Raw genomic sequence first — 27075 nt, 5'->3', positions numbered from 1 at the left:
ATTGATTCCATCTACGTACAAAAAATTTGTTTGATGGGAAAAAAATACTTAATTATCATACAAAATTAAAATGACGTAAATAAATTTGAATAGTGTACATATAGATATGCATGAAAGTACTTTGTTCATTACCAATTCGAACTCTATAAGGATGATTATATGTGCCCGAAGATTTAGAAGATGAACTTGATGACCCTTCATCTAAAAACGTTGGTTGGAACAGAACAAGATTAGATTTCGTGATAATTAATTTCAACAAAAGAATCTCAAGAAAAAAAAATTAAAAGAATCTCACCAGTTTTCTTATTAGAAGAAGTACGAAAAATGAGGGAGGCATTATCAACTCGAGTAATGAGAATTCTGCAGGTTCCATTTATGATCTCATGTTCAACTACGACTTGATCAAAGTCTTGACATTCAACTTTCACAATAACAACATAAAACCTATTTGAATCTTTGAATGTGAGAATATCTTCGAGTCTTTTGGCGTAGCCTTGAAAACGAATCTCCTTTTCTTCTTTGTACCTTATAACCTTCAAATCACTCCCGGCATGTCCACACGAAGGTAATACCCGTTTTTTATCTTCTTCATCTCGTACGCTCCTTTCGGTCCTGGAAGCTCGTTTATCTGCAGTGGGTGTTGCCTTGGAAGTTCTTGAAATCAAACCCAAAACAAAAATTAATTATGTCACTCATTATTTTTTGAAAAATTGAAAAAACATTAAACAGAAAATAGGTATTGAGAAAAAATTGAAGATATGAAACCAACGTTAAACAGAAAGTAGCTTAGATAATTAATGAGAAAAATGGAAGAAATGAAACATCAAAAAGATATTTATAGAAATTGAATAATGAGAAAAATTGATGGTATAAAAAATCAACAAGAAATTAACTAAGTGAAAGAAAGAATTATACCATTGAGGTTAACAATTTCAAACGCCATTTTAGAGAGCTCTTAGGTTTTTCAGATCAATTGTTTTTACTAGATACCGGGCTTTTTCGGCAAATTTTTGAGGGAAAAGGTGATTTTTTTGATTTTGTGGGTTTCTGACTTTACTTGGTTTCAGGTATATAATGACGCTATTATAGCCGACATTAGCTTGGGTTTAATACCTTGTTTATTTTACTTTTTTTGAGGCATAAACACCCTTTCTTAATTGAATAAACACCCTTTTTTTGACATTTCTAGTTGGGTCTTTTTGTTGGTGTTACCTCTTTACACCCTTAAAACCTTTCGTCCGCAGAGCAACTCTGAATCTAGGTCTTCGGCAAAACGTTGGCTTCAAGAAGAGAGTATTTCCCGTGCTATTTGTTCTTGGAGTGCACCAGGTGGTAATTTGCAGCTTGTGAGGGATATTATGGCAGTGGATTCTCCTACTTTCTCAATGGTTGATAATGAGGACCTTGATTCGGAGGAGCGTAATATCAAGCAGTATTGTAAGAATATTTGTGATGGCCATTACACCGCTGTTGTCCGGGTACTTTCTTCTTCAAGCGTTGCTCCTTATAATGAGGCCACTCTCACGGATTTACGGTCTAAACACCCTACTTCTCTACCTCCATCCTTGCCTGATATACCTGTTGATCGCCTTCGTCTCGTTACTAATTCTGCTGTTGTTTTGGATTGGATTAAGAGTTTTCCCCATGGCACATCATGTGGTAGAGACGGTTTACGTGCTCAGCACCTTATGGATTGCTTGAGTGGTGCCGCCGTGGCTGTATCAGATGAGTTAGTTGACTCTATTTTCGGGGTGGTTAATCTCTTTCTAGATGGAAAATTTCCTATGCAACTGGGAAGTATATTGCTAGTGCTCCTCTTACACCACTTGTCAAGCCCGGTGGTGGACTTCGTCCTATTGTTGTGGGTACTGTTTGGCGGCGTCTGGTTTCGAAGGTGGGTGCCGTTATGGTTGGCCAGTCTTTAGGAAGTTACTTTGATGGTCTTCAATTTGGTGTTGGGGTTTATTCGGGTGGCGAGGCAATTCTTCATGCAGTGAATCGGTTGATTGAGGACCGTGGTTCTGATGTTGGTCTTTCTATGTTGTTGGTTGATTTTCAAAATGCCTTCAATCTAATTGATCGTTCGGTCATGTTACGTGAGGTCCGTCGTCGTTGTCCGGGCATTTCGCGATGGGTTGAATTCTGTTATTCTAATCCAGCTAGATTGTATTATGGGGACCAAACCTTATGGTCGTCTCAGGGGGTGCAGCAGGGTGATCCCCTTGGTCCTTTGCTTTTTGCTTTGTTTTTACAACCCCTAGTGTGTAAAACCAGATAAACTTTTGATGTATGTCTTCAGGCTTGGTATTTGGATGACGACACTGTTATTGGAGACACATTGGTGGTGGGGAAGGTTCTGCAGTTGATTATGGAGGAAGGGTCTCGTTCTGGGCTACATTTTAACATGGAAAAAACTGAAGTTTTATGGCCTACGGAAGACCCTTGAAGCAGGCTTGTGGGTGTCTTTCTACCTAATATTGCTCGACCTTTGCGTGGTGTTAAGTTGCTTGGTGGTCCCACTAGTTCCGATTCTGGTTTTAGTGGTGGGCTGGTGATACAGAGGGTGACCAAGACAATTGTGCTTATGGATAAGGTTGCTATGCTAGATGATCCTCAGTGTGAGTTATTGTTACTTAGGGCATGTACCGGAGTTTCTAAACTCTACCTGCATTGCGTATTTGTCCTCCAAGTACTTTTGAGGCGGCTCAGCGTACATTCGACGGGGCTTTTCGATTTTCCTTGAAGCGTATTGTTACTGCTTCGGGGCCTGGGTTTGGCGATTGGCAGTGGCGGCTTGCCACCTTACCATTTGCTTTTGGAGGGCTTGGTGTTTATGCCGCAGGTGATGTTCGTCATTATACTTTTCTTACTTCTCAATTACAGTCTGCTGGGTTGTAGACACAACTTCTATGGCATGGTGGCATTATTGGTCTTGGACGAGCCTTTGAGGATGTGTTGCGTTTGTTTAATGGAACGGTTGAGTCTAACATCTTGAATAATCCTAGAGAGGTCGCTGCCCCTAAACTCATGAAAAAATTGGCAGATATATATTTCAAGGTTACCGCTGCTGCAGAATCCGCCTATTCTTTAATTCCTCGACAATCAGCATTGTGGAAATCACAACATGGAGACTACACCTCTACTTGGCTTCGGGCGGCCCCTATTTCGGGGTTGGGTCAGACGATGAACGCCATGACTTACCGATGTGTGTTGTGCTACCGGTTGGATGTTCCATTGTTCACTATCATGACGCCATTTCGGTGATCACATGCGGTGTCTTGTGCTGGTATTGTGGGCATTAAACATCGGCATAATGTTGTTCGGGATACCCTTGTTGATATTTGCTATCGGTCAGGGATTTCAGCTAGAAAGGAGGTGGACATTGGGTTGCCTTCTTCACCTCGTACGCTCCTTTTGGTCCTCGAACATAGTCTAGCTGCAGTGGGTGTGGCTTTGCTGGTTCTTCAAACCAAACATAAATTATATGTATCACACATTATTATGCGAGTTTAATATTAAAGAAAATGATGAGTATCAAAAAGAAAATGTATGCATTTTTGAATAAATAATGAAACATCAAAAAGAAAATGAATAAGTGAATTGAAGAAATGAAATATCAAAAAGAAAATGAATGATTGAAGAAATGAAATATCAACAGGAGAAAGAACAAGTGAAGAAACGAATTATACCATTGTTGTCAATTGTAAATGAATTCACCATTACAGAGAGCTCGTGATCAATTTTGTTTACTGGGGTTTTTTTTTCTGGTAATGATTTCTTTTACTTGTGGATTTTTTTTTCTCACTTTACTGTTTATCTGGTGTATATATATAGACACATTTTAGAGCCGACATCTTGGGTTTAAAAATTATAATTTATAATAATTAATTATGATGATAAAGTTGGTTAACTGCCTCCGATCTGTTGATTCTGTTGCAAACCTCTGTTTATTCTGTTTTTAGTTCTTGGTAAATTTTTTAAACCTCGTGTGATAAATTATGTTACACACTCTACCCTTATGGCCTAATGTACAATATAAGTTGTTAAATTAGTTTAAAGTTGCTTAAAACCATATTTAATTTTAGATTTTTAGAACAATAGTGTTTTTTTTTTAAGTATTTAATTTGATTCTTGTACTTTTGCTCGTGTTCGGAGATCTTGTAATACGATCGCTCACCTCGTGGCAAGGTGAGAGGCCAAAATTCTGAGCTTGTACGTTTAGGTCTGTTCTCCCAAAACCTTATTGATTTGGCGGATATGGATATTTCTTAATTGCTTAATAATATGGTTGCTATCATTTCTTTCAAAAAAAATAATATTACGTACAGAGTAATAATTATTATTTGAAGTATTAAATAAGTGTTTGGATGTTTTTGTGAGTGGACTTCCACAAGAAGGCCAGTTAGATTATAAGTTCTCTCTGTGTTTTTTAGTGTTACGGAGTACACTACATTTGTTTCACAAAATCCTACGAAGACATTCTAAGATTACACGAGTATATCTTTACTCTCATGGTTTCCGCACATACCTGTTGATATTTTTATATATTTTTATTATTATTTCCTCCTCTTATATTTCTTACTTTTGATAAATCATTGCGTACCTCTATTATCTTTTTCTTATAATATATCCATACATCAATTACCTCATTCACATCTTACTTAGTCAATTAGATTATCTAAAACTATGTACTATAACAATTAATATAATTTTTCATATATATATAAAATAAAAAAAAATAAAAAAAAAAGTAAAGGGTTGTGTACACTACAAGAAGCTAAAAAAAGAAAATTAAAGAAAAATGAACCCTTAATTACATGATTGATGCGTGTTTAAACTTTGTCATTAATTCTAAACTTATTTGAAGTACTTTTCATAATGTAGCGCCGATTTGGATCGGGTGAAACTTGATGCAAAAGATTGATGGGACGGTAAAGATAATGTGGATGAGTGAAAAATTAATAGCAAGAGGGGAATGGTTATGAACTCATGAAGCCAAAAAGGCCCAAAACCCAATAAACCAAATCGGACCCATAAACCCATGGGTTGGTTTCTCTAGACCATTCCTAATTACCACGCGTACTTTAATTTCATCATTTATTCATGATTGTCTATAAAAATAAAACGCAACAAATTAAAAATCCCAAAACTTGTTCGTTCGTTCTCATCTTCTTCCTGCTATCACCATTTTCTCTCTCCTAGGGTTAACCTTCTTAATCCAGAAAAATCAATGGCGTCAACAAGGAAGATTACTCTGAAAAGCTCAGATGGTGAGACATTCGAGGTAGAAGAAACTGTTGCTTTGGAATCTCAGACGATTAAGCATATGGTTGAAGATGATTGCGCTGATAATGTTATTCCTTTGCCGAATGTTACCAGCAAGATCCTTGCTAAGGTGATTGAGTACTGTAAGAAGCATGTCGATTCTCCTAAATCATCGTCTGATAACGCCGCTGCTACCGATCGTCAGGTTGATGATGAACTTAAAACTTGGGATGCTGATTTTGTCAAAGTTGACCAGGCTACCCTCTTCGATCTCATCCTTGTATCCCTCTTTCTCTCTCGTCTCTCTATTTCATTGTTCAATTGTTGAATTTGCTGGGGTTTTTTTCCATTGTTTATTGATTGGATGAAATAGTTGCTTTTTTGGGGGTTTGAACTTGAATTTTGCTTGGGGTTGATGTTATGGAAGACTTGAAAGTTTTGTTTTGTGGAGAGTTTCTGATTTGGATATTGAATTTTGACTGTGGTGTATTTTATTTGGGAAGTTTGGGAGTAATCAGTTTTGGGGGGTTTGAACTTGAAATTTGCTTGGGTTTGATCAATGTAACTGCATAATATAGTGTTGTATATCTTTTGGACATTGAATTTTGAAAGTAGTGTACAACAGATTGACAGCTTGCTTCTGTAGGTATAGGATATTTGAGAGAAGAAATTATGACTATGTTTTCTTAATTTATTGAGAATTTCTTCACATACTGCTAGTCTCCTGGATGTTTTATATGATTCCTCTATTTGCTCGGATGATTATCTGATTGTTTATTTTCGACTTCCTTGGGCTTTAATTAGATGCGGATTAAAAGTTAGTGTGCTCTGTTGGACTTAGATTGTTCTCGAGGTCGTGGTAATTGTGCATCTGTTATTGTTTTGTTTGATTCCTTAGGGGTGTTGGTGTTTCCAAATTTTAACACTTCATTTGGAGATGGGAAAGGGAGCAAAAGGAACAAGATTTGTTTTGTTTGATTAGGATGGAGAGAACCTTCCCTCTTTAATAAACACCATCCCTCCATATTGGAGAAATAATAGAGCTCCAACTTTCTCCTCCCTTTCATTCCTCTTCTACCTTGCAATCTAAACAAAGTTATAAGGTTGAATCATTGAGTCCGATGCATCTTTTGTAAACATCACGCGGATGAACTAAGGATTGGTTTGTCTTTAAAATATTGGTCAAAAACCTATTGGTAAGGAAGTCTTTTCTAAAATGCTGTAGAAGCTAGGAAAATCTCTTTGGAGACTCGGTATCCTACCATCTAACCATCACATATTTCCTATTTCTACATTGCTTGACCATTCATTTTTAAATTTACTATGATTCTGGAGTAGTGCACAGGATTATGTTGCAATTGTCTATTTTCTGTTTTCAGAAGGGGCTATGTCAATGCACTCTTGGGTTCCTTTATCACTGCTTACTAGAAGTGTATATGACTAGGACCTTCTGGATGGGATACCATAACATCTGCATTAGTCTTTACAAAGTTTGAAGGATCTATTTGTTTTACATTTTGCTGCCTACTAGCTGATTGGGTTGTATTCTGGTTTATGTGGTCAGTTTCATAAGTTCATGGCTACAGTTACCATTTGTTCTCTTTTAGGGCATGCTTGGATTGGGAGAGATGTATTACTAGGGTAATAAAAGTCAAATTAAGCAAAATGAAAGTGAAAATAGGGAAGGAGGAGATAGTGATGGTGTGATTATAAGGAAAATTATGTAATGATGGTGTGGTATGAGGTGAAGAAAGAGGAACTAATACCCTCATTTTGGGGGTAATAGTTACACTAGGGGGAGGGTGAGTAACTATTACCCGGGTAATAATTCCTCCATCTCTCTCTTTTCTTCATGGCACAATTACTTTATTTCATTTGTAAACACCATGCCTCCTACAACAACACCTCTAATTAGTTATGTTTTTTCAAGTTTGACTTTTATTACCCCCAATTCAAATAAGTCCTTAATCTGATCAATATCTTTTATAATGTTATGCCCTTTCTTATGCAAAGGATTTTATTTATTTTATTTTTTTTTTTTTTTTTTTTTTTTGCTTTAAATGAATGTGGATGAAGGGCTAAGAAGTCAGGAAAGTAAAGCCAAACTGTGTTTGATAGTCTTTTTATCTTCTCATATAGTATTGTGAGCTGTCTTTCTTAGTTGACTGAGTTTTGTTTCCTTTTTTCATTAAGCCTTTTAGGTGTAACAAGATTCTTGATTTATTTGTCATAAAGTAATAAGCACACTTTTTTTTTTTAAATGTACTGAAAATCGATTGATTTGTTCTTGATTTCAGGCTGCCAACTACCTGAATATCAAGAGTTTGCTGGACTTGACTTGTCAAACTGTTGCTGACATGATCAAAGGAAAGACACCAGAAGAGATCAGGAAGACATTCAACATCAAGAATGACTTCACTCCGGAGGAAGAGGAAGAGGTTCGCAGGGAGAATCAGTGGGCCTTTGAATGATGCCATGGCATTGAGGAATACAAGCAAGCCCGTGCGAAGGATGTGTTTGGCTATTCTATGAATGAATATACTAATGAATTTATGCCTTTTGTAGTTGAAATTGAGATTCCTGACTTGGTCTCATCTTTTTTCTTCTGTCTTAGAATGTACTCTTCAGTGGTGAGACGAAGATGGATTGTAAATAATAGTAGTCTTATGGAGGGTTGCTGCTTGTGGGTGTCTGCTACTGATGGTAGCCCCATCTTCAGACAGTCACACCTTCCATCTTTTAATCATGTATGTGAATTGTGGGGTACTTTGCATTTATAACTTAAATTTTATGTTGCTTATTTCTTTGAGATTTAGCTACTATGAGAATATGAGTTGATTTTCTTGCTGCATTTTGAGTTTTGCCTTTAGGCTGAGAACTTGTTTGGTTCTACAGGAGATAAAGATATGGAATCAGACATAAGGAGGAACTACTGCAATACGAATAATATTAACTTGTGGTTTGTGTCCCATCAAATTTTTTTTCCTAATTAATGATTTCTTATTTCTCCTTTCGCATCATCATGGCATTCAACTTCGTCATTATCTACCCAAGAACTGAGAAAATCATCATTATCTGAGGTTAATAAGCCTTCAGATAACAGGAAACTTAGGAGATTTTCAAGGCCAAAGTTAGGAAAATGAAAAAAAAAAAGAATTGTTGTGTTTGAGCCTATTTTTTTGCTGAACATTTGAACAGCCTACACTCTAGATGTTTGCATGTATTTCGATGTACTCATATAGTCATATGTAAGCATATGTTTAATAGTTTATCAAATTGTTTCAAATTCAACTACCGTATTAGCTTTGATGCTATTAGAGCCTGAGGAAGCTTGAGGGCCAGCTTTCAGAAATTCTGAAGAGTGTGAAAAAGTTGCAACTTAAAATTGTTTCTGTTTCAATGAGCTTGCTGTTGTTAGATTTGTTAGTATGAACTATGAAGATTGAAGTGACAAGATGTTGCCTATATTGCCGTATGAATCCTTATAATTTGTCACTGCTAAAAATGTAGTTGCATTATTTCAGTGGCTGCTTGGTTAGATGCAAAAGTGACATGTAATGTCGTATATTCTAGCTTGCTCAGTAAATGCTCAAAACTATACTAATTCCAGGGGATCTTACTTTACATACGAAGTTTCACTGACCTTAGATTTGATTTAAATCTAAGGTGCAACCATAAGCAAAACGTTCATACGAACAAAGAGTCGGTGTAGCATCAAATGAGAATGCAAATTACAAGGCCCCAGTAGATATAAAATTATGTAATTACTCATTTTGAAAAACGAACATCACAATTTGTTATTTGGTAACAAAATGGGGAACTTTTCACTCAAGTTGTTACTAAAAATAATACAGTAAAACTTGAGATCTCAATGTGTGAAAGGGAGTTTCTGATCTAAAGAAGGCTCTCCCCATTCGCCTCCTGAGTTATTCCATCATCTTCCTGCTTACATAAAGCCAATGATCTACTGAATTCCTGGGGAATAAATACCATATACTCAACAATTCTTACCAAATGGTGTTTTAAGTTTGACCACAGACCATCAACAACACCATATACGGTATTTGGCAACTTGCCATTGATTTGCATCAGTTAAAACATCCTGTATGAGTGATATAACATGAGCCTGATACTAAGTTTGACATTCAGTCTTGCTCTCTTGGACATCAACAGCTTCTCCACCAATAACCAGTTTGGTTATCTCTAATGCATACTCTTTCCCATCTCCTAATCTAAAATTGTGAACAATTTCTATCAAGTCTACAAGACTACCACCATACACTTTCCCAGCCTCTCTTTTATACATCAGTTCCTTCACTTCATCAGCATCCTCCCACCTACCAGCAGCAGCATAAATATTCAAGAGTAGTGCATAGCACATTGTATTTTGTGGCTCTAGTTCAATCAATGTTTTTGCAACTTGTTCTGCAATAGACAAATCACCTTGAAATCGGCATGAACCAAACAAACTAGCCCACAACAATGACTCTGACGACACATCAACAACAAATTCATTTACTTTCTTAACAGTGTCTAGTGCTTCCTGCACCAGCCCCTTACTTGCCAGTAGATTTGCCATGCACCAATAATGCGCAAAATTGGGTTTTATGCCGAACAAATTCTCCATTTGATCAAAATAAAATCTTCCTTCTTCCAATAGCCCTGCTCGTGTACATGCGCATATAACACCGACGTAAGTGATTTCATCAGGAAGCACTCGATGTCTTCCACCTACATGCACATACCTATGACCTACAGCTTCAACATCTAGTTTCATCTTATATATCATATCTTCAAATAAATGAATTCCATCATTAGGATTTCCGTTAAGACAATGCCCTAATATCATTGAATTCCAACACACCAAATTCCTCTGGAGTAGGCCATCAAATATACTACGAGCCACCTCGACCTTTTTGCATTTACTATACATATCAATAAGAGCAGTGTTCATTATCAAGCTTAAATTCCATAGCCTTCTCACAAGGAAACCATGTACTGATGCTCCCTCTTTCCACCTAGCAGATCTCCCACAAGCTGCAAGCACATTAACCATAGTCGTATCATTCTCCAATAATCCACTTTCTCTCATCTGCCTATAAAGTATTAACACATACCCAGGATTGAGCCTTTCTAAGTACCCTGTCATCATAATGTTCCAAGACACTACATTTCTCTCAGGCATTGAATCGAACAAGTTGTGTGCAGTTCTCAAATTACCAACTTTCACAAACCCATCACAGATAGAGTTCCAGGACACCACATCTCTCTCAAGCATTAAATCAAACACTTTCAAGGCAACCTCAATTACCCCACAACAAGCATACATATTGATCAAAGAACTTTGTATATGCATCACACCATCAAACCCATTCTTAATAACTTGACCATGGCACATTTCACCTATTCTAGAACTACCCTCTTTAGCACAACAATTCAACAATGGCGGAAAAGTATAAGAATTAGGGAAAACCCCAGATTTCAGCATCTCAAAATAAATCCTTAAACCTTTCAATGGCAAAATACTACCTGAATAAGCTTTAATCGCATTGTTAAAATACACTATATCTGAAAAATCACCATCTTTCACAAACCCATCACTGCAGGACATTAAATCTCTCTCAGGCATTACATCAAACACCTTCAAGGCAACCTCATTAACCCCACAACAATCATACATATGAATCAATGAGCTCTGTATCTGCACCACACCATCAAACCCATTCTTAATAACTTGACTATGGCACATTTCACCTATTCTAGAACTACCCTCTTTAGCACAACAATTCAATAATGGCGGAAAAGTATAAGAATTAGGAAAAACCCCAGATTTCAGCATCTCAAAATAAAACCTTACACCTTCCAATGGCAAACAACTACCAGAATAAGCTTTAATCACATTGTTAACACAAACTATATTTGGAAAATCAATGCTGTGAAAAACCCACAAAGCATCACGCAAATCACCAAATTGGAATGAAAATTTGAGCAACTTACATCCAAAAAAAGGGATTTTCACGCGACCAGAAGTTATCAATATTGCATAAAGTTCTTTGATTTTGTTCTTCTTCAACCATTGAGAATTGAGGCAGGTCAAAATTTGATGAGAAAGAGGGAGATTAATAGTAGAAGATGAGTAATTACATCGAAATGCAGGAAGAAAGACACAAGAAATGTCTCGAATTAAAGCTCTTGCCATTCATCTGCAACTGGGTTTTGATGGGATTTCAAAATCAAATTGGGTTCCGCCATTAACGTTCATAACAACTTTCTCTCTCTTCCTCGGTTGTTTCTCTCTAAGACCATGGGAAATTGGAGGCGCAGAAGTTTACCCATTTGGTAGTCGTAAAACGACGTCGTTTTAGTCAGTAAAAGGGTTTTTACTCTGACAAAAAAAAAAAAGGGAGTGGGCAAACATAAGTAGGGTAGTGCTAGATTGTAAATTTAATGATTAGATGTAAGGTCTATATATAGCTTTTTCATATAAATATTTTGGAACAGAGCAAAACAGAGGAGAGAGAAAAAGAGAAATAAAATGGTAAAAGTGAGCAAATTTGTGATGAAAAATGTGGGAGAAGGAATCAGTAAAACTCTCTCTGAAATTCTGGTTTGCCCTTTAACCAAACAGTCCTTAAGGTAATAATTTTCCTCTCTTTTATTCTTCGTATTTCAGATTTGAGTTCCAATTTAAACAAAATGAATTGATTCAGGTTATAATTTATGAAATATTTGATTGGTTTTCTGTTTTTAATATATGGGCAGATTTTGTGAGAAGACAGGATCATTAATCAGTGATGAAATTGGGGTTTCTTTTCCGGTGAGATTTTAAATAATTATACTTCCTTTTGTTTGATGCATAATTTGCTGGAAATTTGGGGATTTTCTTGTGTTGAGCTAGAAATTTCTGATGTATATATTCAATTATTCAATGATTTGTTCAAAAGAAGAACCAAATTCTTAGTTTAGGTGTACTTGGTTGAAAATGAAAGCCTGAAACTTATGTGTTTTTTCACCTTCTTAGAGTATACCTAGTGATTGGGGCATGGGCATGGCATTAAGAGAGAAAAATATAATTGAATTGAAAAAAATTAGAGACAAAATATATGTGGTCAACCAAAAATATAGGGCAACCATTGGCGGTATTTGATGGGTGTAGTTGAGTGGTCGTGGGATTCGTTCATGGGTGGGGTTGAAGAGAGTGAATTCACTAGGAGCAATAACATGGTTATGGTCAACATTGGCTCTGCTCTTAGGATTCTCCATCAATAGAGTTACCTGAAGCAATAAGCATTGCACTAATGGTGTAATGCACATTGCCATCTCACTAGGATCACTTGATGTAATGTGTTGAATCAAGAGGGGGAAATGATGAAGATCATGGAATTTCCTAACACATCTAACTGAATGTCCAAAGTACGACATTTCCATCACCAAACTTTAAGGAATGACTTGTAATCAAATTGCTTACCAAATTGCTCCTTAAATTCATTGCTTTCGCCTTTCATATAATCATACGGACTATTTGTCATTTGTCAATAACTAGCACTCTAGCAGAAAACAGAATGAAGGTTCTTGATTACAAGGCATTCTTTAATGACCTGCGAATCCTGCGATTCATCTGATATATTGTTTCTTACTTCACAGTAGAGCACTAGAGTTGTTAGATTACTTACATAGAGGCACAGAGATAAATTACTCATATGTTATAGGCCATCATTGGCAAAACTCGGGGATTGTATTACTCCGTAGTAAATAGTTGAGTCCTGCAATATGGTAGCAAACTAGCAACTGTATTATAGCTATCTTGCATTGGTTCTGTAAAATTCTGACATTAAACTTTGCCTTTACTAATGGTATGTTTGGTAATCTAGCACTTTCCTTCAAAACTCAAATAACAACTTCACGATGGACATGCCAAATTAGGCCCAAACATGATGTTTTTGAGTCACATTCTTGCAAGTCTTAGTGTGACAGTGTCAACTGCAAGACATTGTTACAGCTTACAAGCTTGCATTACTTTACGCTTCTCAACCTTATACCAAAACTTAGTTGATTGCTTGCCATTGTTTTTGCTCCAAATAGAGAACTTTTCTGCCGTCTTCATCTTGCAGTATTAGGGGCTCACAAGATATGTCTTCTGCTTTGTGCTAGGATTGTTTTGCTGTCTAATGCCTCTAATCTATGATAGACTATATAAAGTTAATAATACAATCTTGTAATTGGTAGCTGAAAGATTCTTATAGCAACAACATGAATCAAGGGGGGGTTGATGATGATTATGTATTTATGTGTAATTTGATATGGAATGTCGTACTCCTTAGTGAATGTTCGAAGTAATGAATTTCCAATAGCAGTTGTTGCACATGCCTTCTTTTTTATATAAAGATACTGATGAGTGGTGACAAAATTAAAACTGTAAAAGTTTTGAAGCTTTATTCTGGAGGTCCATGGAACATCCCTACCAAATTGGCAAATTTCTCATCAAATTCGTTGCTTATATTTAGTGAATTGCCTTTGATACAATCACATTTGTCAATAAATTGTGCTCTACAGTAGTAGATATTTGAAATGAAGGTTCATGAGTTCTGGCTGCTCCTTAAGGACCTGCAATCCATCTTAAAAATAACAGATACCTATAGCTGTGTCCAGTAACTTTGACTGCAATATGGTACCAATTGAATTACATATTTTGCACAGTATCTTAACTAATGTATGTTTTAGGATATTGGGTGTCCAGTTACAGCTTTACAATGGATATCTCAATTCAGACTGAAAGACGTAACCAACTCCTGAAACCATGTTGAACAGTGAAAGGTGTTTACCATATTCATGATCACGAGGTTATTGGGCCATAATCTTGCTAGTCTTAGGGTCAGCTGCCAAGACATTGCTACAGCTTACTAGCTTGCATTACACATTTACACTGTGTGCCGTTATCAATTGCTTGTCATTGTTAATTATTCTGCTCTTGTTCTTGCTGTTTAGGGGTTCTCAAGATATGTTTTCTGCCATATATACTAGGGTTCTTTTGTTGTCTAATATCCCTCTGATCTTTATTTGTTACACTACAGATAGTTGATGGGATACCTTGGTTGGTTCCAAAGGACGGGAAGATCCTTGAAGAAGAAGGATTGTCCCATACAGATGGCCACAAGGAAATGAGAGATTGAGATTGATCTACACTATTCTATTCCAGAGTCAAGCATTTTGCATGTATGTTATATTTCTGTGTGGCGGGAGGTGGGACTTCTCTGTGAACCTGCCTAGAATAGCTATATACTCCGTTGGTACGAGCCACATATAACATTAGTTCCATTTCTAGGATTGGTGAACTATAATTTTTTTGTTCCGTATGATTCATACAGTTAATGTCCAGGATTGTCAAGTTCTTTAATCCATCTCCAATTGTATATCTATCTCATGAGAATTCAGCATTATATACAAATTGGTGCAGACCACGGATGCTGTGCATTATATACACACAGTCATAGACACTATCGATTTGTGAGCGATTGGAGCATAATGCAGGATGCTGAACTATACTTGTAGAGCAAAGGGATAGCATTTGCTGTTGTTTTAATAACCATTCTGATCATTCCATGTAAAATCTGAATCATGAAACTGATAATTGAACTGTACTTAGCAATTATGGGTTGGCATATTTAAAGGAAAAATCTTGAAGAGGATTTATACAAATATTACCTGGCAATGATATTACAACACGTGTATTTTTTACCTCTTCATTTTAACCTATTCATTTAATTTCTCCCAGATTTTTTTGTATGGTAAACTTGATCAACATTTTCACTTAAAGGGTCTTCTGCTTGTTTCATTCTTCAAGCACTTCAAAGCAGCAATTTGGTAAAATTTCTTAACCCCCTTTTTATATACGTTTCAATTTCATCTTCAATAAGCACAAAATTCATAAGCATAAGCATAACATGATGTTTTAAAGGATAAAAAATACAGCACACAAAAAGTTCCGATGCCGGGAATCGAACCCGGGTCTCCTGGGTGAAAGCCAGATATCCTAACCGCTGGACGACATCGGATTGATGTTCGTAGTTGCGCATTATATATATATTGATTGAATCCCGCATAATTTAAGAAATTTTAGGTAATGTTCAAATAATATGGTTTTGTGCTTGTGTAATGAATAGTGTAAATATAGATACTCATATTTAAACCCATGTTGAAACAACATTAATTATTACCTGATTATCTAAATTAAGTATTTTATTTTTATTAATTCTTCATACTATCTATACTGTTGTAATGTTGTTTACCCTTGTGAGTTGGTGTCCTACGTGATACACGTCTTTTTCTTTAGCTTGTAAACTATCACTAATTCAAGGCTCCTATCTAAGCTTTAATGAAATGTGCTCAAAAGTCAAAACACACTTTGTTAAAGTTAATTATATTGTTGATTGCCAAAGGGTTGTTGGGAAAGGCTATCCCACAACAAAACTAATAAAGTACAACTTAAATAAGTTTGTAAATAATTAACTAAATATCTTAGTGATTCAAAGACAAATAGACAAGGATTAAACTAAAGGGTAACTCTCTAAGTTTAGGTGCAACCGATTTTCACTAGACACTCCAACCATACATTCACTTACAAACCAAGCAAAATGACCTAAACAAGTTGCACTAACTTCTTTTATCCATTCATATAGTTAGTTGTTTCTCAAGAAACTAAGAATGTATCTTCCAACACTATTACTACCACTTCTTATTAATTAAGCCTTTCACTAGTAACGCAGATGATCATGCGGAACTTTATATGCTTGATCTTCAACTTCATAGGCCTAAAAAAGGTCAAGGAAGCAAAGAAGCTAATAAGTTTCACGAAAGAAGATGATTGTTGTGTGTGCTTGTCGAGCCTAACCAAGGAAGGAGAAGACGTTACAATTCTTCCGTGCCTACACCATTTCCATTCTACGTGCCTCAATAAGTGGTTCAAGGCACGTCGGAAAACATGTCCGATTTGCCGGTTTATTGTGGAAGATGAGAAGAAGGAAGAAGAGCATAGTGGGGAAATGATGATATGGTATTCTTCTTTTCATGTAACTGGATTGTCTGGCATTTTTTAAGATTTTTGTGTGAAGGGAAATGAATACTTATTCTTAGTCAAATGTATGTCTTTTGTGCACTCTTTAAATTTTGCCTTTAAGATGTGTATGTCAATTGAGTGAAGATATAACAACGGACAATTGTCAAGAAGTTTTGACTAATGTTTGACGACACAATTAAGTGCTTTTATTCCAAAATTACGTAGTAATAATACAAACTCTAAATTGTCGCTCTCTCTCCTTTTTTTTTTTTTTTTTTTTTTTTTTGAGATTTAATCTTTTGTCTAGTTTTTTAAAAATTACTACATCATCCCTCATAATCAGTCATAATTCATCAGAATGCTTTCTAAATGGATATTTGACTTCCCGTGATAGGGTATTTTCTTCAAAAAGAAAAAGTTTTTTGGTGGGTTATAAAAGAAATGTCATTTGCCTAGTTCATCAGTTCATGTTGCTCTAAAAATGCCAAAACATAAGGTTGTAGCTTGGTGACATTTATTTTTACAAAATACTTATATGAGATATGACATATTTCAGTATGGATAAGATTGGTATTGGTTCTATATTTATGCTCTAGACATCAGCTTGCCATGGAATATCCACATGTTTAAAGTATTTATTCACTTACCTTTTTTTTTTTTTAAATGTATTCCCTCTATCTCTATCTGTTTGCCCCATTGTAAATATTTTGGTCAAATTTTAAAGATTTTGACCATAAAATCCTGCTAATATCTTATAGTCTATGAAAAATTAAATAGACCAAACAATTTAGAACTAAGTGAGTAACATAGAGAAATTGGTTAAGTGCTTAATGAACATGTATGATCTAATGATCTATTATTGTCTTGAAAAATTGTCTACCCTACTCGAAAGTAATCTTGAAATTAAACTCCAGATTGAAAACTACTTCATAATTGTTTCTTATTACTTATTTTTAAAAAAGTAAAAATTCGTTGATGAAAATATGGTGTCGGTTATAAATTCATAATAAGAACTTGGCCCCAACGTTCTGAAAAGATCCAAAAACAAAAAGTTCCGATGCCGGGAATCGAACCCGGGTCTCCTGGGTGAAAGCCAGATATCCTAACCGCTGGACGACATCGGATGGCTGTTCAATTAATGCTGTATTTTTTTATATAACAAAAAACTTGGCACGTACCCATGAGTTGTAACTCCTGTAAGGCAAAACAATCGGGCCAACCAGAAAAGGGAAGCCCATTCATATAGGCCTATGAAAAAGCACACATTGGATAAAAGAGAATCTCAAGTTACATTTTTTGTTGCGTATTACTCCATAATATATAAGTGTTTTCCTCACGAAAAATATATCTTAATACAATAATACTCTCATCTTTCTTATCGTATCTAAGAAATAAAATTGTATTTTTACTTTAAGTCTGAATTGGGTTATGAGAAATTTTCTTCATCTCTTCCCTCAAAGCAGATCCGAAAAAAAAAAATGTACAAACACAAAGAGTACTTTGTCAATAAAAAAAATTTAAAAAAAAAAAATAATAAAATAAAAAAAAAAAAAAAACCACTTCACTATATAAACAATTGTGGGTAAGTTGAGGGCAAAAGAACCTACAAAGAAAAAATGCTACCTCCACCGGTCCACCACCTTTGCAAGTGATTTAGACACTCTTTTTTTTTTTTTTTTTCCAATTTTATTCTATAATTTTGGGTATTATATGGGGTAAATCTTGAAAATTCACCCTTTCGTGGGGGTACAGTACAACAACCTCTTGGGTCACATTGAGTACCACGAAGAAGACATCATTTTCTTACTTTGGAATTATTATATGACCATCACTAAATCTTCACTATCTCACACCCCCCTCTTCTTTAAGGAAATAAGATTTCAGCTATTTTTTACTTTCTTCGTCGTCTACCTTTTTCTACATGTGGTTCATATTCATTTTAACCCTTCTAATTAAAGTTATCACACGCACACATCACATATCTCAATCCATATTCGTCATTAGACCGAAAATTCTATTTTTAGTTATCAAATATGAAAGCAATAAAGTATCAGATATCAATAATAAACGGTTTTAAAAAATTGAATCTTTCAAAAAATTTAAGATTGTGATTTATTTTTTACAAAACAAGTTCAAATATATTCATAAGGGTACAAAATTATTTACATAAAGTTAAATATATTAATATACTCGTTAAGGTATAACGAAAATATATTTTGTTATTGTCGTCTATATATTCGTACTAATTCCTTTTCTTTGTCGTCTATATTTTCGTTAAAGGAGTAAGAAAAGGAATTAGTACTAATTAAGGATAATTACATTCATCCACATAATTAACAAGGAATAGAAGGGGGGAGAGATAAACTAGGGACCAATTAGTAAAAAGCACGTGTCCAAAAGCATATTTAGGAGCTTTGGTCCTCTCTCACTGTTAGTAGTACTACAAAATGACCCCACCAATACCAATATAGCAATACATAAACCAGCAAAAAACCAAATATTTTGGGTCTTCTGTTTTTTTTTTTTTTTTTTTTTTGTCAAAATAAAATATGCATCTTAAAATGGAGCTGTTGATGTTCGACGAAGACCGTGCTTTTTCGGAAGCTGAGCAGACGGAGCTTCAATTAACTGCACATTATTGTATGGGCCCCCAAAAACCCAAAAAAATAAAAACAAATTGCGTAAGATATGAAAGATTACCAAATTAATAAATGTTGCCCAATTCTTTAAAAAATGACTAGTCAAATATAGTAACATAAATATGAGGAGATTATATGAGACTTTTTCTATTAATAATAGTTTGACTTGAATGATCCGAGTTAGGATATGTACTATAAGCTTCTTTTTTCTTCTTTAGGTGAACTAAATTCGAGTACTCATACACAAGATTTGATTAGGAGCCTACCTATTTAGCCCTAGAACCAATTAATTCAAAGTAACATAACCATTTTTCAAAAAATATATTTGGCAAGTTCATTTGAAAATTTAAAAAAAAAAAAAAAAATAAATTATGCTAGAGTAGTTGACATTTTATTGTTGATATAAATGTCATTACTAAATTCCTAGATCTACCATTAATCTTAATATCTGCAATGATTTTTGCATGAACTTACAAGTAAAATTCATAGTTGGACTTCATTGTGACAGTGATAATCATCGTAAAACTAAGGGAATATAAACATAAACTTGCTTATAAAAATTAAATAAGGGTTGGAAATATTTTCTTCACCTGTCCTTGTTTCCTCAGTGCCGCGTTCTCTCTTTTGAAATTATCAATTTCCAACTCCAACTCTGTTATATACGCCTATATTAACGATTAAATCCTAGTTAGTAAGATGGTTAACAATTAATTAAGCCTCCTTAACAAAATCAATGGCACAGCTCATAATCAAAATACATGAGAATTTTTTTTCATTCGACTTCTCTGAGGATTAATATTTCCTACATTCGAATTTCTTTAAGTTTATAATAAAAACATGAAGGGTATATGTACTTTATATTATATACTTTTATATCATTTTGACAAAAAAATAAACTTATATAAATGAATTAAAAGTTTTATATCATCTTTAAAAATAAAATGTTTGATACTTTCTTTACTTCTTGCAAGGAGATGTATAATATACCTAAGGAATACTTCATATTTGCACACATAATGAATTTAACATGATAATGAATTTTTATAATGTAGCTCTGCATAAATTTGTATTTGAGAGGGCTTTGTTATTTTTTTTTATCGAGAATAAGAAATAACAATAAATTAAACTAGTAATAACACATATTAATAACAACAATAATAGAAAAATATGAATAAAAACCTGCTTTCGAGCCCTAGAACGAGCAGCAGATTCTCTGTTCTTAATCATCCGCTTATGCCTGCGTATACGATCAACTGAACCATCCTCGACATTACCAGTCACCTTCTTGTTATCGAAACCACCTCCGCAACTGCCATTGACAGCGGTTGCGAAGGTCAGAACAGAGGAAGAAGCAAGATTACCAAAAGAAGCAACACCAGCAATCATACTAGGAACAGAGGGATTCCCCTGTAATTGAAACTCGTTATCGAGGAATTGAAACTCAGTTGTGGTGGTTCGAGGAGGAAGAGGCGGCGAATTGACGGAGGAATTTCGAAGATTAGTGGGCCCATTACCACCATTGAGGAAATCCTGTAAGATGAAACCCTTGTAATGGGAAGTAGTGTTAGTTGTTGAATTGTGATGAATTGAGTGAATGTGAGAAATTGGGGTGTTTGGGATTGAATTAGTGGTGATATCTTTCCAAATTTCCTCCATTGTTTTCTGGGTTTGAGTTATTTTTGTTGTTGATTCAGAATTTTGATTGTTGGTTTTAAGATGAGATGAAGGGGATGAAGAAGATGATGAAGAAGGGGAAAATAATGTAGAGTCATTTGATGGTGGTGATGATGATGAAAACATTTGATTGGACAAGAGAGAGAAAGTATTTTAGAGAGAGAGAGAGAAAATGGTGAAGGAGTTGAGGAAAGGGGTGAAGTGAAGTGAAGTGAAGGGGGTGTGTATGTAAGTTCTGTATTGCAGGAGTGGAGCAGAAAAAAGTAGAGAGAGAAAGTGTCCTTAGAGAGAAAGTAATCGTGCGTGTACTGTGTTATTTTGTCATTATTATCTCTATTTTGTAACCGGTCACGTGACATGCACGTGTGATTTGGGGTATGGAGGTAGGGAAGAGGGGAATGGTCTTTAGGCCAATGCCCAATGGGTGTGTCACGTGCGTGTGAGTTTTTGTAACCATCTATTTGGGTTTCAACTATTTTTGGAAGGGAAATAGTATAAGAGGTAATTCTATGATCATCTCTTGTTAAAAAAAAAGTAATCCTATGATCATGTGGGTGTACTACTACTATTAATGGTAATTTTCAAACTATTTCCAAAATTATTTGAGGATGATGGTATACTCCGTACTTCTATGAATAATGGCATGTAAGAATGTGTTATATGGTGTAATTATGTATACTGTTCATTGTTCATTTACACGTCATATAGTGACAATACTTGATACTCCGTATGTAATATTGATACATATTGTTTTAGAAAAATTACCATACAAGAGTTAGCCATATAGATTTAAACATTTAAAAGCTACTAAGAGGGATAGAAGCAACTTACTTTTAAATCGAATACCTCTATAACTATCAAGGGCCTAAAGCTAAAACATCATAAAGTAAGTACTCGTATGAGTAAAGGCTAAAGCAATGTAACTTGAGAATGAGAAAACACATTGTATGAGTGTAATTTTATTCCAATGCTAAAAGATTGATTTATTGTATCTTTTGTACTCTTTATTTATACATAACATTAAAAAGAAATTACAAGATCTTATTAGCTACTTGTATATTTTTTTTTTCCTTAAATATTGACTTCAATTGTATGTTCTTAATTAATTTCAACGTAATTGTACCCAAAAAAAAAAAAAAGAAAAAAAAAAAAAAACTTTTTAAACTAAAGGAATCGGATGAATACATATTTCGTATTTCATTCTAATTTGATATTATGTAGATTCAAAATTTTAAATATGACTAACTCATAACAATTTTAATTAAAGAGTAGAATTAGTTAATTGAGATACTCCACACCGTCTAATTAAAAAAATAATATCTGCATTTTGTTGAAGTCATTCATCCATATACTCAACAAGCATAGTTTAATAAGATCATCATTAAAATAAATTGAATTTTTAGTGAAATTAATTTGATTTGATGAATTGTTTAGTGTTACTCAACAAACAAAAAAGAAACACAGTTGCGGAGTACTCAAGTATTTTGTATTGCTTCATTCATCGTCTTTTTTAATTTTTTTTCCTCTATCTTGTGCTCAAACGCTAACAATATGTAACCACAAATCCTACAGAAAACCAGTGAATATAAAACTTTTTTGACAAGAGAAAAATCCAACTCACAAAGTGACTTGAACTATCCATATTATAGCTCCAGTGACCAAGCAAGACCCAAATCCTCTGACCCATGCCCGAACCTGATGCGTACTCGATTTTATAGCTCCAGTGATAAAATACTGATACCTCAACTGCTTGTGTAAATCTTTTAACACTTTGATTTGGATATGAATACTTCATTCTGAGCCAAAATTGATAAGAAAAAAAAAAAAAGGCGATTGGATTACATGTATTTAGCATAAATCACGAGTAATCAAGTCTTAATTATATTCTAAGTAATATTCTAACATTAGGTGATATATATATATATATATATATATATATATATAGGATTAGGATCATGTAAAAACAAGTCTTAGGGTAAAAACTGAAAACAATTAATCCTAGCCGTAGATTATAATCTAGCGGATGACATCTAATGTATATAACCTAATTTTCTCTCTCCTCCCGCGAAAACACCTTCTCTCTCCTCTGTTATTTTCTTCCTCCTCTTCCTTCTCTCTTCACTTTCTCTCTCCTAATTTCTCGACATTTTTCCCCAATTTTCACGCTACTTTTTCAAACACCGCTTCAATTATTTTGATTTTTAGCAATTTCTCAGCTCTACGATCTATTATCAGGTGAGTTCTTTGTGGTAATTTCGCTATTTTTGCACGATTTGAGGTTATTAGGTTTCTGAAATTTTGTTTGCTGGAATTTCATGAGTATTTTTTTGTAGATTCAACCGGAAATTCAATGTCTATTGTGTTTTTCGTGTATGCTTTTTGTTTAATTTTGTAATTTTGCAAGTTTTTTTATTTATTTTTTCAATTTGATTTGATTTTTTGATTTTCAACTTAAGTTCGTTTTAGTAGGAGTATTTTTGCTCGAATTTCTACTTTTGTTGTTGTTCTTCACCTTCTTAGTAACACGATTTTTGTGTTTCTGATTTTAGTAAATTAAGTTTGGGTAATTTTAGTAACATGCATGTTTGATTATGACGAGATTTTGCGTGTTTCGTTCATCAATTTTGTTCGATTTCCAGTGCGATTTTGCGACTTTTGCTCATCAATTTTTTCGACTTTTTTTCATCAATTTTGTTCGATATTGTTTGATTTTGCGATTTCCTGTTCGACTTTGTTCAATTTTGTTCGATTTCCTGTTCAATTTTGTTCAATTTTATTCACTCATTTTTTGCTTTCAATTTTTTTGATTTGTGGGTTTTTGCAGGTGAAATGTGGGAATTGTGGAGAGGTGACAGAGAAGGAGAGTTATGTGATGTTGGGAGAAGTTGTTCCTATCCCTAAGAGTCGTGGCCAGGCTAATCTTGTTCAGAAGGTTTATCTCTATTACTCTCTAATAATCTGTTGTTCTATTCTGTTTTGATTGTGCTCGCTCTATTTCAGATTTAGTTGTCGCATTGATAGTGTAATTTGAATGAGTAATGTTACCATTATATTTGAATGGAGGTAGTATTTTGGCACTATTGATTGGTTTTGTCAGTGTTAATTTCTTTTTCTGGACTAATTTCTTGCCATTTAGTTTCATGAGGGTTTTAGCATTATATTGACTATTTCTTGGTTATTGTAGTGATTGTAGTTATGTGTTGATCAATGAATCATATGCTGCATTTATCTTACTGTAAATGTTACATGGTTATTGTAGTGATTGTAGTTATGTGTTGATCAATGAATCATATGTTGTATTTATCTTACTGAATGTTACAAAAATGTGTGTTATCTGTAAGATGATCAGTGTTTATGAAGTCTATTTCTAGCGTATCTTATAGTGAAGGAAAGTGTTTTAAAGTTTTTGAGAACTTGTGGGTTCTAGGAGCTTTGAACTTTCATCTTTTATGTTTAGTGATGATCTTTCGTCAATTTGCTAGAAGCGAGTTGAATACCCCTTAAGCTTCTTCATCCATTACAGGAGTATTGAACATGTATTAAGGATTATGAACACCAGGGTTGCAAACTGGAAATTTCTCCTCGTTGTTTTGATACCTGTCTGATTTATTGAACTGTTCAACATGATATAGCGTTTAAGTTTGGTATGAAATTTCTGCAATTATGTTATCTTAGGATTATTTGCTTAGGAATTAGGACTTGTTTAATATGTTTCTTCCGGATGTCAATTGATGGCCTTGTATTGGCACTTGGGGAATGGTTTATGATAGTGTATTGATGTTGTACTAGTACTTCTGCTCTGGCTCTTAGAATTCTTTTTTTTATCTATTGTTCAGTCATTTGCTGTACTGATTCCATCTTTTTCAATAATAGTGTGCCTGTTCAAGTGATATATGGCTTACGTTGTTGCTATATATGTATTGACTAAGCCTTGAATAATGTCCTGCAGCTTATAGAATGTGTTTGATGCTTTGATATGTATGAATCACGTGTTGCATTTCTGCATTTTTCTGGTTTACACTTAATTGACATTTGATGCCTGAATTATATTACAATGTATAAATTTTCTGTGAGCTGTTAACTTTGTTCCATTCCAACTATTGAAATTCTGTTGCTTTTTGTGTGTTATTGCCTTCTAAATTTTGGATTTTCTTACATTGGTAATGGTGATAGTTACATTGTGTTTTTGGCTTGTTGCTAATCAATCACCCTTTCATTATTTCAGTGCAAGTTCTGTGGTAGGGAGGGTACTATTACAATGTTACCAAAATCTGGCTGCTATCTAACAGGTGATGACTGACTGTGAAGCAGGAAAGTTTGTCCATTTGATGAGCTTTGACTGCCGGGTTTGGAGCCAGTGGACTACTCCTTTGGTGGTGACAAGGAGGAGCAGCAGAAATTATCTTATGATAAGGAGCAGCAGGAGAAGTTATCTGATGACAAGGAGGCCGGAGAAGGAGAAGTTATCTGATGATAGTTACCTTACTTTTGTAAATAGTGACATCTATATAAATGTGGTCAATGTTGTCAAAATTTATATAATTACCTTATTTTTATATATAGTGACCTTCGTTATTTTTATATATAGTGGCCTCTGTATAAATGTGGTCAAAATTGATATAGTTACCTTATTTTTGTATATAGTGACCTTTATGTAAATATGCTCAAAATTGATATAGTTACCCCATTTTTGTATATAGTGACCTCTAAGTAAATATTCTAAAAATTGATATAGTTACCTTATTTTTGTATATAGTGACCTTTATGTAAATATGATCAAAATTTATATAGCTATCCTATTTTTGTATATAGTTACGTTATTTTTATATATAGTGACTTTATGTAAATATCGTCAATTTAGATAAAGTTACCTTATTTTAGCATGTAGTGACCTTTAAAACGTTGCGTTTGTCAAAAAAAAAAAAAAAACCTTTAAAACAGTTGAATTGGTTATATGTAAGGTTGGAATGATCTTAGGGCTTTAGAACCGTCTGATCTTTTGTGCTAGTAATAAATGGCTAAGATTGCTTGTTTTTAGTTTTCACCATAAGCTCTGTTTTTAGCGGAACCTCCCCGTATATATATATATATATATATATATATATATATATATATATATATATATATATATATATATATATATATATATATATATATATATATATATATATATATATATATATATATATATATATATTGGACGTGATCCAAGCGGTTCAAGTGCCTGAAGAGCATATCTTCCGAAACAAATACGATTCTCCCGACAAGATATTCCCTTCATTCTTCCTCTATGTTGTTTACGGAATTTAGTTCTTTTGGGGTTATAGTTGATGGCTTTTTTGGAATTCCATCTCTACTACAAAACCGGACGTGAGAGTTTCTTCTCATCCAGCTCCTCGCGAATGAAAAAATAAAAATTTCATTTTAAATGAATATTTTATTTTTATATAATTAATATATATATCTTTCTTTTTTTTGTAAGGAGATAAATTTAATTGAATTATAATTTCTTATAGGTTAGCCAGCTCATATACACGCACACAAGCATGCTCGGCTGTATAAACTAGTCCTTAGTAGTACATGTATCTGTAGCAGAAATTTTAGAGAAAACTTTCAGAGAGAAAAACAAAGAGCTAAATAGAACGAGAGATTTTTGTATTGATTATGTAAGAGTGAAAATGAATGTATACATAATCCTGAGGTAATAAACAACTTATATAGTAAATACAAAGACTTCTAGAATCTACTATTCATAATAGAATTCTATTATGGAGCAATAACAACTTTTGCTGACGTGTAAAAAAGGCATAACAAAATTTTCTTCTAGAAGTTTAGCTGCTACAAGAAACGAGTTGAGGTGGCAGACTTGAGTAATCTTTAACACCCCCCCCTCAAGGTGGAGGTGGTTGATTTGCAAGATCAAATAACCCCAACTTGGACAAGAGCTCTTTGAACTGATAAGCTAGCAGCACTTTAGTAAACACATCGGCAAGCTGGGACTTTGTAGGCAAATATGTCAACTGGATCAAACCTTCAAGAACTTTCTCTCTTGTGAAGTGACAATCCATCTCAATATGCTTTGTTCTGTCATGAAAAACAGGGTTCTTAGCTATGTATAATGCAGATTGATTGTCACAGTGAAGTGTGATAGGACTTAAACGGTTAAACCTGTTACACCCATTTCTCCAATAAGCTGACAACCCAAACAATCTCAGAAGAGGTTGCTGCCATAGCCCTATATTCTGATTCACTGGAGGATTTAGAAACTGTACTTCGTTTCTTAGATTTCCAACATATAGGTGACTTGCCAAAAAGCAAAACATACCCAGTAATAGATCTTTTGGAGTCTAAGCATGCACCCCAATCTGAATCAAAAAAAGCTTGAAGTGTCAAAGAATCTGAAGCCTTTAAAAGAATGCTCTGTCCTTGAGTACTAGCTAAGTA

General features: G+C 34.3%; 4 protein-coding genes, 2 non-coding genes and 1 pseudogene across 6 annotated transcripts; 3 read left to right on the top strand and 4 right to left on the bottom strand.

The window, feature by feature from the left end:
* Positions 1-5113: 5113 nt before the first annotated feature.
* On the top strand, positions 5114-8084 carry LOC110695293 (SKP1-like protein 1A). The gene is made up of 2 exons (XM_021872546.1): positions 5114-5545; positions 7563-8084. The coding sequence occupies exons 1-2, from the start codon at positions 5231-5233 to the stop codon at positions 7734-7736; spliced, it is 489 nt and encodes a 162-aa protein (XP_021728238.1). The 5' UTR covers positions 5114-5230; the 3' UTR covers positions 7737-8084.
* A 928-nt stretch (positions 8085-9012) lies between these two features.
* LOC110695292 (pentatricopeptide repeat-containing protein At3g51320-like) lies at positions 9013-11651 on the bottom strand. Its single transcript, XM_021872545.1, has one exon. The coding sequence runs from the start codon at positions 11462-11464 to the stop codon at positions 9398-9400; it is 2067 nt and encodes a 688-aa protein (XP_021728237.1). The 5' UTR covers positions 11465-11651; the 3' UTR covers positions 9013-9397.
* Positions 11652-11733: 82 nt separating this feature from the next.
* Positions 11734-14743, top strand: LOC110695294 (protein preY, mitochondrial-like). The gene is made up of 3 exons (XM_021872547.1): positions 11734-11901; positions 12028-12082; positions 14337-14743. The coding sequence occupies exons 1-3, from the start codon at positions 11801-11803 to the stop codon at positions 14433-14435; spliced, it is 255 nt and encodes an 84-aa protein (XP_021728239.1). The 5' UTR covers positions 11734-11800; the 3' UTR covers positions 14436-14743.
* A 502-nt stretch (positions 14744-15245) lies between these two features.
* TRNAE-UUC lies at positions 15246-15317 on the bottom strand. Its single transcript has one exon. It is a non-coding gene; the product is annotated as a tRNA-Glu (tRNA).
* Positions 15318-17370: 2053 nt separating this feature from the next.
* On the bottom strand, positions 17371-17442 carry TRNAE-UUC. Its single transcript has one exon. It is a non-coding gene; the product is annotated as a tRNA-Glu (tRNA).
* Positions 17443-18832: 1390 nt separating this feature from the next.
* Positions 18833-22010, bottom strand: LOC110695291 (protein FD-like). Its single transcript, XM_021872544.1, has 3 exons — positions 20137-22010; positions 19548-19622; positions 18833-18946 (listed from the first exon to the last, which is right to left on the bottom strand). The coding sequence occupies exons 1-3, from the start codon at positions 20755-20757 to the stop codon at positions 18875-18877; spliced, it is 768 nt and encodes a 255-aa protein (XP_021728236.1). The 5' UTR covers positions 20758-22010; the 3' UTR covers positions 18833-18874.
* Positions 22011-23371: 1361 nt separating this feature from the next.
* On the top strand, positions 23372-25235 carry LOC110695341 (annotated as a pseudogene).
* The last annotated feature ends 1840 nt before the right edge of the window (positions 25236-27075 follow it).

Source organism: Chenopodium quinoa, unplaced genomic scaffold, assembly GCF_001683475.1.
Source record: "Chenopodium quinoa cultivar QQ74 unplaced genomic scaffold, ASM168347v1, whole genome shotgun sequence".
NCBI lineage: Eukaryota > Viridiplantae > Streptophyta > Magnoliopsida > Caryophyllales > Amaranthaceae > Chenopodium > Chenopodium quinoa.
The sequence above is the reverse complement of the archived record's forward strand: the minus strand, read 5'-3'. Positions and strand labels throughout refer to the sequence as shown.

What these genes read in the sequence shown, in the direction of transcription:
- LOC110695293 (XM_021872546.1), top strand. Translation starts at nt 5,231, where the DNA reads ATGGCGTCAACAAGGAAGATTACTCTGAAAAGCTCAGATGGTGAGACA. An exon ending in CCCTCTTCGATCTCATCCTT is followed by an intron (nt 5,546 to 7,562) that starts GTATCCCTCTTT and finishes TCTTGATTTCAG; the next exon opens with GCTGCCAACTACCTGAATAT.
- LOC110695292 (XM_021872545.1), bottom strand. Translation starts at nt 11,464, where the DNA reads ATGGCAAGAGCTTTAATTCGAGACATTTCTTGTGTCTTTCTTCCTGCA.
- LOC110695294 (XM_021872547.1), top strand. Translation starts at nt 11,801, where the DNA reads ATGGTAAAAGTGAGCAAATTTGTGATGAAAAATGTGGGAGAAGGAATC. An exon ending in TTAACCAAACAGTCCTTAAG is followed by an intron (nt 11,902 to 12,027) that starts GTAATAATTTTC and finishes ATATATGGGCAG; the next exon opens with ATTTTGTGAGAAGACAGGAT. An exon ending in AAATTGGGGTTTCTTTTCCG is followed by an intron (nt 12,083 to 14,336) that starts GTGAGATTTTAA and finishes GTTACACTACAG; the next exon opens with ATAGTTGATGGGATACCTTG.
- LOC110695291 (XM_021872544.1), bottom strand. Translation starts at nt 20,757, where the DNA reads ATGTTTTCATCATCATCACCACCATCAAATGACTCTACATTATTTTCC. An exon ending in GTTCTAGGGCTCGAAAGCAG is followed by an intron (nt 19,623 to 20,136) that starts GTTTTTATTCAT and finishes TCGTTAATATAG; the next exon opens with GCGTATATAACAGAGTTGGA. An exon ending in CACTGAGGAAACAAGGACAG is followed by an intron (nt 18,947 to 19,547) that starts GTGAAGAAAATA and finishes AATAATGTGCAG; the next exon opens with TTAATTGAAGCTCCGTCTGC.